The sequence below is a fragment of the Tyto alba genome, unplaced genomic scaffold (assembly GCF_018691265.1).
Source record: "Tyto alba isolate M040663 unplaced genomic scaffold, T.alba_DEE_v4.0 Super-Scaffold_44, whole genome shotgun sequence".
NCBI classification, from domain to species: domain Eukaryota; kingdom Metazoa; phylum Chordata; class Aves; order Strigiformes; family Tytonidae; genus Tyto; species Tyto alba.
The window spans coordinates 11,394,462-11,405,562 of NW_024881320.1; the positions used below are offsets into that span (position 1 = coordinate 11,394,462).

Genomic DNA, 11,101 nt, shown 5'->3' on the forward strand with positions numbered 1-11,101 from the left:
GGACAAGCACTTAAACTGTGGAGGGCATCCAATTGTGGATTTGGATATTTGACGTGAGCTACACTTTGAGAGTGCCACATTTCAGATCTAGATTCTGAAATGTGAGAATGCTGTTCTGCAGTATCTTTTATTAGACCTGTAACATGCAGTCTTTACTTATTGCCAGGAAATCCAAATTCTGTCATGAGTCCAGCCAGTTCTAGCCAGTCAGAGGAGCAACAGTATCTGGAGAAACTCAAACAGCTATCAAAATACATTGAGCCACTCCGGAGGATGATCAATAAAATAGATAAAAATGAAGGTGAGGTTTGCTATATTTAGTCATGCATCTCTCTGTCAGATATCTGTTCTGATGAAAGAAGCAGTACCTTGCCTTTTGTGATGCCTTCCTATTCCAGGAATTAAAAATGACAGTGAAAGTTAGTTCCTCTTTCTTGCCTGTAACTGTAAAAATTTCACTGTGAAGAGTGGGTAAACTCTTTATCCTTAAATTACCATCAGTTTTTCTTCTTATCTTTTAGAGACACAGAGCTTATGCAATGGCTATACTTAAGATGAGATGGAAGATCTTTGATCCTTACTGCTTTCTTCAGTTTTGGCTCATGTTTTCACTTTTAACAGTATACTGTATTTCTGTCTGCAAGTATGGAAGCTATTCTTGTGGTCAGTGTTTGTCTCTGATATTATTTCAGATAGGAAGAAGGACCTGAGTAAAATGAAGAGTCTCTTGGATATCCTGACCGACCCTTCAAAACGGTAACTCTTTTTTATTTTGGCTGGACATTAGGTTCCCCAGCTCTTCCAGAAATTTGTTGTTTAGCATCCAGCCATGTTGGCATTGAAGCTGTTTGTGGGGCCCAGATATCAGAAACACTTCAGCTGAGCTGACCATTTTGTGGTGATGAAATTTCTCCTTTTCTGCAGGTGCCCTCTGAAGACACTGCAGAAATGTGAAATTGCTCTGGAGAAGCTGAAAAATGATATGGCTGTGGTACGTAATGCTTTGCAAGAGTAGGAGATAAGACCTTTTGGAATTAATTGTTTATGATTTGGCAAGATGATTTTTTGCTTTTCTTCTTACTCATGGTGTTAAGACTTCAAGTCAGGTTGGACAAAATAAGAAAACAGGAAAAAAATGGGCAACCATTTACTTCATGTAAGTCACTTGTATGTATCTTGGAACTTTCAAATATTTGTGCTTTGTGCAAAGACTTGAGTAATTCTTTCTATGAATTTCTGCAGCTGATTTCAGGACAGACTTCCTAAATGAAAGCTGTGGATGGCGTGCTTTCTTTTTTTTTTTATTATTCCCTTAATGCTATTGTATGCAGTTTTGAGAATGGTTTGTAGTTCACACATTGGAAGTTTACTGGTATAAAATTTTGCAGAATCAATAGTAGAGCTTTCTGTTTTGGTGATGATGAAAAGGGGCTTCTCTTGTGTTTTAGCCTACTCCTCCGCCTCCCCCAGTGCCCCCCACCAAACAGCAGTATTTGTGTCAGCCACTTTTGGATGCTGTTTTGGCCAACATCCGTTCGCCAGTCTTCAACCATTCCCTTTACCGTACATTTATGCCAGCTATGACTGCAATTCACGGACCACCGATCACGTATGTATCATAAGATCTGCTGTCTGTCTTAAATGTTCATAATTTAAGGAAAAAATATTTATTTGTAGAAACTATTAAAAGAACAGATGGGTTTATGGATGGATATGAGTTATATCTTTCCTTTTTTACACCTGCAAAATATTTGACAAATGTGGTAGTGTCATAACATTTTCACCTAATGCTTTTGTGGACTGTATTTTACATAGGGCCCCAGTTGCTTCCCCTCGAAAACGGAAATATGAAGAGGATGAAAGACAGACCATACCAAATGTCTTACAAGGGGAAGTTGCAAGATTAAATCCTAAATTCCTGGTGAACCTGGACCCTTCCCACTGCAGTAATAATGGCACAGTTCATCTCATATGCAAGCTAGGTAGGCAAGAAGAAACTAAACACTGAATTCAGAAAGAAGTGCTGAGCTTGACTGTAGAAATTTGAAGAATTTTTTTCTAACTGTCTTGAATCTTGCCAACCTGTGACTTCTGCACAAAGTTTGTACTTACCAGATTCATAACACTGCTTAATCATGACATTCTACACAGCCTGCTTCAGGGTACACCTCTGTTGTGGTTTGAGCCTACTCAGGAGCTAAATGCCACACAGTTGCTCACCCACCCTCCTGCCCACTTGGGAACAGGGAGGGAATTGGAGGGGCAAAGGGAGACTCGCGGGTTGAGATAAAAACAGTTTAATAATAGCAACAGAACAATACGCTGACAGCAGTATCAACAGGTAATGTACAATACAGCTGCTCACCCGCCAACCGACACCCACCCGCTCCCAGCTGGTGATCCCAAACACAAAGGCCCCACAGCCACACTCCCAGAAGTGGCAGCCTCTCCCAGCCCACGCCTGCCTTTATATAGTGAGCGTAATGTCACATGACATGGACTATCGGCCAATCCGGGCCCAGCCCTCCAGCTGTGCTCCCCCCGCCCCCACACACAGGTGAGGGCACTGGGACCTGGGGAGCCCCTGGGGTCTCAGGGTGCTGCAGCACTGCTCCAGCTACTAAAACAAACAGGAACTCTAGTCCAGCCCGAACCAGGACAACCTTGAGATTTCATTCACACTGATTGGTCCTTTCTATGCAATGAAGTTGCAATTTGTAATCTCATTTAGAGTCTAGAAAACTACTTGTTGCTAGCAACAATCTTGATTCCTGATTTGACCTATACTGGTACATGAGAATTGTTCTGCCTCCAATAACTAGGACAGAACTAAAAAAATGTTGAGTTAATTTTTGGTAGCATCTATTTCAGTTTGTACTGATGATCACTGACAATGGTGTATGTTCAAGGGAGAAATTCAGATTGCATTTCATCTCAGCTGAATAATCGTAAAGTATTACAGTCTGTTAACTTGTTTTGCTGTTGGATTCCAATGTGGAAAATAGATTCTTTCTGCCTTCCCTTCATTTGAGTCCTGAGTATTAGAATATAAGGCAATTAATTTTCAAATATGAGGTGTCTAACTTAGTGAAGTTCAGCTGATGAAATGATGCGATTGGCAAGGTGCAGAAATGTGTAAGAGGGAGCAATGTTTTCCAGGCTTTTCTTCCAGGAAGTTAAGTGTTGTTAAAATGAGCAATGAGATTGCCTTCCAGTAAAAATGGAGATGTACAGCCTGGTTCCTCCTTGGGGTTCAGAGGCTAAATTGTGTGTAAAAAAACCCCTATGTCCAGCAGGGATTGCTTTATTCTGATGGGAAGTGTGTTTGCATTCTAGATGACAAGAATCTTCCAAATGTCCCACCACTACAGCTCAGCGTTCCAGCGGACTATCCAGATCAGAGCCCTCTGTGGATAAAAAACCCAAGACAGTATGGTATGAGGATCCTAGCATGACATTTGTTGGGCATGTGTATGTGGTAATAGTGGAGAAATGGGAACACCTAATATTACTCTTTTGAAAAAATTATTACTATTTTTAAAATGTTATTTATTTTATTTTTATTATAACTCTGTTTATCTGTTACCTTTATTTTTTTTTTCCAGCAGCCAATCCCTTTTTGCAGTCAGTGTATCGGTACATGACTTCAAAACTATTGCAACTTCCAGACAAGCATTCAGTCACAGCACTCTTAAACACCTGGGCACAAAGTATTCGTCAGGCCTGCCTCTCTGCTGCATAACATCTCACTTTCTAAATTGTGAAACAAGAAAGAAGGTCTTGACAGCTGGCCTCTTCCACATGCCACTGGAAAATCACAGGCATTTTGGGGAGGGTACTCAGAAGAAAGAAGCCTTATGTTGTTTTGTTTCTAGGTGTCAGGTTCAGTAGAGAACCTGATGTTAGACTTAGCTTTCATGCTTTTTATCTTCTGCCTCTGTGGACTTTTGCCAGCATTTTCAAATATACAAAATGTGTATATATGGTTCTTGAGACTGTATTAGGATGAGTTTTTATTGTCTTCTTAGAGAAGAAATTATTTGTGGACTTCCATCAGGGAGTCTGGTATAAGAGGGAGTAGGGAGAGAACGTCCTAATTTGCTTCAAAGTTTGCTCAGTGCCAGTATTCCTTCCACACTGTATGTTTTGTGATCTGAAACTACCCCAGAAATAAATTAGCTGCAACTAGAATGTGCTTGCAAGCTTCTCAGTGGTTGCAGGAAACTTTTTGCCTATTAGCTTTGCCCAGAGATGGGATAAATTACAGCTTTTTAAGGCATCCCTCAAATATGTGAGATAAATCTGGGTAATTATACTTGGGGTTGGGGAACCAAATAGAGCAAAAATATTTTCTAGCTTATTTTAAATACTACATTGTATAAATGGTTTTTGGTTAGCATGGACCACGTGTTTCTCACTCCAAAAGAGTGAGGTGATAAGAAAGAAGAGATATTAATATGCACACTGACTTCCTCTATAAACTCAGTAAAAGTTTATGTAAAGGTGGGGGGGAAAAGCCCAACAGTATAAAGCCCTAGTAACACAAATCAATCCAGCAGGCTTGTAGCTACATTTCTTCTTTTACTAAGAGTCTCTCTGAGGTATCTGGCTTTCTACAGGAGTTGATGCAGTTCAGTGAAAATGCTTCTATGCTACATCAGTTTGATTAAATGGAAAAGGAAAAAAAACCAACATAGCTCAGGAGTAGAACTGACTAACAACTGAACTAATATTTTGTGCCTTGAGCAATGATGGGCACTCAGATGAGTCATCAGCTGCCTTACTGTTGGGCACATGAAAACACTTGCCATGAGTAACTCTAATTTCATGCATAGTGTGATTGTTTTATTTTCCCCATGCTTATAAGTTGCTCACTCTTATTTTCTTGGTGCAGAAGAATTTCAGAGGTTCCCATTATATCCTGCTCCATCTCCCTGTATTGTGCAGCAAACCTTAAAGAGTAGCTGGGCTCTCTTACAGTAGTGTCAAGAAATTGCTATGACCTTCGTAAATCTGTGTGGTGTCATCAGTTTTAGGATGGTTTTAAATGTGGCTACTTAGTAAGCACTGACTGAGGCAGCGGAATGCTCTCAGTATTTTGTACATGAACTAATTCATTATCTGTTTGTTTCTATTGTAATAAATTTATTATTATTCCTGTGTTGGATGCTAACATTATACTGCTCTTCCTATGTTGATCCGTAGATACCAGTTCTGTTGTGTCCATTGAATGATGGTTACTTTGTTCTATGGTAAGTGAAAACTATTACACTTTGAAAGTTAGGGGAGGAGATCATAAATACCTCTTCATCCTGTGCAACAGTATCTTAACTGTCCTTGTAGTGAATTGGAAGACCTGGTCAAGAGATTAGTAATGGAATCTACAAACAAAAGATGTAATGTTTTAACTGGTACTGTTACATGGTTGACCCTTTCCGTAGGCCAAAAGAACCAGTGACACCAATACAGTTTGTAACACACAATAAAGTTATAACCCAAGAAATGAGGATAGAAACAGGTGAGGTTTTTAAAGATATTGCCAAGGTGTAGCACTGAGACATAGCATTTATTTCTTAACAATTTGGTTAAAACATATCTGGAAATAGATGCAAAACATGCATGTCCCTCAGGCTTGCAGTAACTTTCCTAGTGCAGTTTTCAGAGCTATCACTGCAGCACCTTTCAGTTTTCTTTCAAAGAAGATGTAATGAAGTGTTAGACTAAGAGGGTGGGGTAGGCATCCTGACACACAGCAACTTCTCAGTTGGGAAATAAATCATGAAAACAGGAAGTGTGTCATGTACCCACAACATGTCAGATTAATAGGTGCATCGATATAGCTGGCTGCCTTTTCTGTTGATGGACAAACTGTCATAAGCTGCTTCTAGATCTTACTAAAATAAGAACCACAAGCTTATTCACAAATCCTTGGAAAGATACACCAAAGTGGGAGTAAGGTAGTATTAATGTTTGGGTACCTTATCAGCTGTTGGGGTATTAAAAGTAAATTCAGAAAATGTCCCTGTTATGAAAAATTCAGGGCTTCATGTCTCAGAAATGCACAGATTTGTTATGAAATCAGAAATACGCAAGTCTGATCCTTTATTTTCTTGAGCTAATGGCATACAAAGTTAATTCATAATCAACTGTTACTTGAAATGAGGTGACAATGGCAATTGAAGAATCTATCATGAAACTTTGGTGTAAATGTGATAAGGAAATGAAAATAAAGAGTGTTGAACTAAAGCACAGTTCAATGAAGATGGCTACTTTGGGTACCCTGAGTTCTCCTCTATCTGTCAACAAAGCTATTCACTAGTGTTTGCTTCAGTGGTGGCAAAACTGCCTTTTTTTGTAACAGGCACTAGTGTGGCACTCAGACTGGGGAGAGGAATGCAGCAAATCATTGTTACTGTCATTACTTGAAACAGTTTCTTTTTCAATTAGGAAAACTATTGGATTAGGATTACTACCCTGTGGGTGAGCTCAGTGATGGTGTGACCGACTGTCCTTTCTGGTTGATGAGATTTTAAACTTCAGTGAGAACTTTCTTCCCCAAAGTCTAGCTTTGTAGCTTTGCTATATGAGCTACCCTGACGTTGTCTAGCACGGCCAGGCAGCAGGTGCATCAGTAGCTGCTGAGTCTAGCACAGCACATCGTGCCTTTTAGCTCCCCAGGGATGCTTGCCCTTGCAGAGCTCTTGAGACTGAGTGCTTAAGGGCAGAACCATGCCTTTGTTTTCTAGGCTCATCCTTTTCCCAGTATACTACTGAAAAGATTTATGCCTGTAATAGACTGTAGTTATCTTATAAGGTATGGTGATGCTTAAATTTAGAAAAGTATGTTTTTCTCCATATTCCCAAACTATTGATTCCTACTAGGATGTAATGTGAAAACTTTGACCTTACAAAGGAAAATGTATTTTCACTTGTAGATCATTTTTGATGGGCCGTATTTGACCATAAAAGGTATGAAATGTACTGGAGACCCAGTACAGCTAATACTAACAGTGTGGCCTAATATAACTGATTTGCATATCAGTGGACTACATTAAAATAATTGATTCCATTCTGATAAATGCTACCTTCTAGGGAGACTTGTATTACTCTATCTTGTCTCTCTGTTTCTCACCTGTATGAGATCTGTGAGATTTTTTTGAGAGTATCATGTCATATGGATGGAACCTTAAAGCACCAAATATTTGAGGGGCTTTAAGAAGCAGAGCAGTTCCTATCATTTGAGTCTTCTATATAAATACTTGAGAGTCAGTCATACTCTAAGTAGCCAGTGTCTTCATAGAGTGTTTCAATCTTCAGGACAACCTACTTAAATGGTAGAACACTTTCCTTACACTAATTGCATCTTTAAGAGAACAGCAGATCTATTGTTAAAACTGGTTGTGCAAGATGAACAAGCCCTTTCTGTCTGGAGGAGAGAGATAATAAGAGTGAAGGGCCGTAACTGTTCTCGCAGTTGTCTTTTGTTCTATGTTATTTACTGTCTTGTCTGTTTAGGCAGCAGTCACTTATCTTGCAGACTGTCATCAATTAGCACTTGGATATGGGTTCTGCCATACTAAAGAATGTACTAAAATAAACAACCTTCTGATCCTCTGGGAAATGCTTTCCAGTTGAGGGAACTGACCTCAAACTTGAACCTGATCAATCTTTTAGACTTTTATTCCTCAGTGCATTGTTTTCTAACTGCAGTAGCCTTAAAAAAATACCCAACAGGACAAGTGATAACTGTGTGTGTTAATCTCCATCTGAAGACAAATGTCTATTCTTCATTGGTTTAGGGCTATTAAAAAATACAGGGAGCAGTCTTGAAATGGTTTGTGTTTAAAACTTGCTCTGTGTGTGCATAGGTATATAATATACCTAAAATTCAGATCTAAAAATCTCTGGAAAATGAAATGGCAGTAATAATATTGCTTGCTGGCAAGTGTGAACGACAGGATATCCAAACGATAGTTTTTGTGTTGTCATGTTCCTGTCCCCCACCCCCAAATGCCATCCTTGACAGAAGTGTTCTCTTGATTCAGAAGTTCTTTACCTATAGAACTCGCACCTCAGACTTCCACTTAACATCCTGGAAACTTACTGGGAGGAAAACTACTTAAAAAAAAAAATCCTTTAAAATTGAAGATTTTCAGAGTAGAATACCATATAAGGTATTCTAAGTTGGTTCAAGATTATTAGACAGATTTCTAGAAGAATTTCCTTACTGGATTTGATTGGTTAGTAGTCTCCTGGAACGCTTTTGTTCTTGTGGATGTCTTCCAAACATTATTTCAGATGCACTGAGGAAGAAAGGGAACTTACCTTTCTGCTGTTTTTCCAGAAAATTACTTACCATAAACAATGTGGGTTTTGTAGGCTCCATGTATTAGTAGCAGTTCAAATTTAGCTTTGTATATGTTTCTAAATAGTTAATTTCAATGACAATTGGATTAGTAGAATTTGCATGATGCAACTAAAATAAATGGTTATAAGGCCATGTAATAAATTGGTACAATGTCTTCTCTGATGACTGATTTCTGGTATTTCTGCTACCTCAAAGGTAAGTCATGCCTTTTTTATCAGTCTTGGATGCTGAACAGTGATTTGAACTGGTCTTTGAAGAAGATGAAGTAGAAATTTTGTTACCTGCATAAAAAAGATAAATTATGATCTAAGTCCTGTGACTGCAAAGCTGATTATGGGAGTAGTCTGGAGTGGCAGTTTAAGAAAACAGTTTTGCAAAGCCAAGGCCCTCAAGGATCACATTGCTCAAATCAAACTTGCAACAGGATCAGAGGAGGGTTTGTGGAATATGAGATGCAACCATCATGCAGCTCTAAAGCTCAAGCAAATTGGTGGATTTGTTAGCAAAAACTAGTTATTGCAGGCTTACTTTTATGATACTGAATCCTTTGGTTCCTACAGCATAGTTCTGGATGTTTAATTACATTTAGTTTATAGCTGGTTTCTTACTGGACCTCAGTTCACATTGATTAGTTCTCTCTCCAGTGTGTACTACTGTGGCATATTTTTAGTGAGCACAAAATGGTATCATTTCCCTGAGTTACCTTTGGAAGCTGACCTCTTCAGGATTCCTCTTTGTGGCTTCTCTTGATGTATTGCCCCAAAGACCATTCGGTGTTAATATGAAAAGTAGCTCAGAGAATGGGAATTGCAGGAAGGGGTGAGAGTGAACACAAGGACAGAAATACACATGCAGCTGGGCCTGCTGATTGCCAGTTTGCCATACTCTGAGAGCAGAAACAAGCTGGTGGGGACATGGACCCCCTTAGTCCCAGGGAAATACAGATGTTTTGAAATCACAAAATAGACTGAAAACACCTGGTTTTTCTTGTTTAACACCCTAGGCCATGCAATTTTGTTAATAAGATACTTGACTGAGATTCCCACCCTTGATTAGAGATGTTTTGAGGGATGGATTTTTTGCAATTGCTGAATGTGTTCCCTCCAGAAACCTGACATACCTTTTACTGAGGAATGCTCTTTTTAGTCAAATGTTTGACTCCTGTGTAGTCATGCAGGGTAAGTATTGTGATGATAGGCTGGAGATATAACATGAAAGTATCTAACATGGAGATGCACATGACTTCATTTAAACAGAAAAAAAAAAGTCAACCTTTTATATAGTTAGTATCATGGAAATTGCTAGACAGCATATAGACTTGCTTCTAGAGGACAGCACTAAATTTTTCTACCACTGTAATGTTAAAGAAAATCCACATCCCAGCATTCTCAGCACTATATTTGGTTTATGTTTTAGAACTCCAGATTCTCATGAGCCAACAGCAGAGCTTATAAATAAAAATCCCAACAACAAAACACAAAACAAGCAAATAAAAAAAAAAAAAAACCAAACATGACCTGGGAGGTAGTAACCTAAAAGGGGACCGATTCCTTTGCTCTCTGGAACTTTGAAAAAAAAAAAAAAAAAAAAAAAAAAAGCATAATTTTTGCATTGTGTGTGAACAACATCCTCCTAATCCTAGCTTATGCTGAGTAAATTGCCTGGCAGCCTATCTCACAGCAGCTTGGTGTGAGGAATAAAATGTCTTGCTAAAAACACTGTTGCAGCAGCAGGCAGTACAGAAATACCGCATTCATCTTTTTCTGTTGTGCTTTCAACCAGTATAGGTAAAGTATATGAATTTCTGTGTGCAGATCTCGTTTGTTAAAATGTAGCTCAAGTTAGTGCTGAGAATATCTGTGCAATACATTGCTAGCAACATGCCTACAGCTTTGCCTTGCCTGCTGTTGCTGGTTGGGTAGTGGTTCAGAAGAAACTATTTCTAGAGCAAACTAAAGGACCCTCAGCTATTTCATTTTTCTATAGAAGCTGACCTGAGTGCTCTTGATTAAAGTACAGCTCTGAGTTATTGAGTGTAGGTCATCAGTGTCCCTAGGGTCAAGATATGCTGCAAGAAAAGGTGACAGGTTTAAAGACTTCTGTGCAGCTCAGTCTTCAGTTGTGAGTATTGATGACAAGGTAATAGGCTCTCTCTGTCAGTTTTTAATTTGTTCTGACTGCAGCAACAGGAAAACATGCCCTGTTTGAGTTACAGTAAGGTTACAGGGGAAGCAGCAGTAAAATCTGCTTTTACAAGCACGTGTTAATACCCCCTCGAGCACAGTGGCTCTAGAAGATGTGTGAACACATGGAGAAGTGGTTTATGGAGGTAGAAGATATAAACCTGCCTGGGTTGGGAAGAGTAGGTTTAAGCCCAACACTGGGCTGAGATAGCACTTGTGCTGCCTTGTCCCATCTTCTGTTTTTTTCTATCAGTGCAACTTCCTATAAATTTCTTGGTGCACTGCCATTTGGTGCCTTTTTAACTGCTCTGTCTGTAAGCATGTGTTAATTCATACAGTTAATTCTTGCTTTAGAACAGTGTAAGAGGCTTTAGTGCAGTTACTGCTGAATCAAAGATATTTCTACATATGGCATGGTTCATTTTGGTATTGTAAGTACTAATGGCTCATTTTTTCTCCCCTCAAAAAAAGTCATTCACTAGATTCTATAGGAACGCTTTTATAAAAATAAAATTTACATTGATTCTCTTGATTCCACAAGACCACATCA

At 39.0% G+C, this 11,101-nt stretch overlaps 1 protein-coding gene across 1 annotated transcript in view; it reads left to right on the forward strand.

Moving 5' to 3' along the window:
- Positions 1-5,178, forward strand: part of MED15 (mediator complex subunit 15) — a 30,901-nt gene extending 25,723 nt beyond the window's left edge. The window contains exons 12-18 of the mRNA XM_042805268.1: positions 167-301; positions 693-756; positions 925-991; positions 1,449-1,609; positions 1,816-1,982; positions 3,337-3,435; positions 3,606-5,178. Of these exons, the coding sequence (XP_042661202.1) occupies positions 167-301; positions 693-756; positions 925-991; positions 1,449-1,609; positions 1,816-1,982; positions 3,337-3,435; positions 3,606-3,742 (830 nt within the window). The 3' untranslated portion in view covers positions 3,743-5,178. The remainder of the gene's footprint in view (positions 1-166; positions 302-692; positions 757-924; positions 992-1,448; positions 1,610-1,815; positions 1,983-3,336; positions 3,436-3,605) is intronic.
- Positions 5,179-11,101: the final 5,923 nt, after the last annotated feature.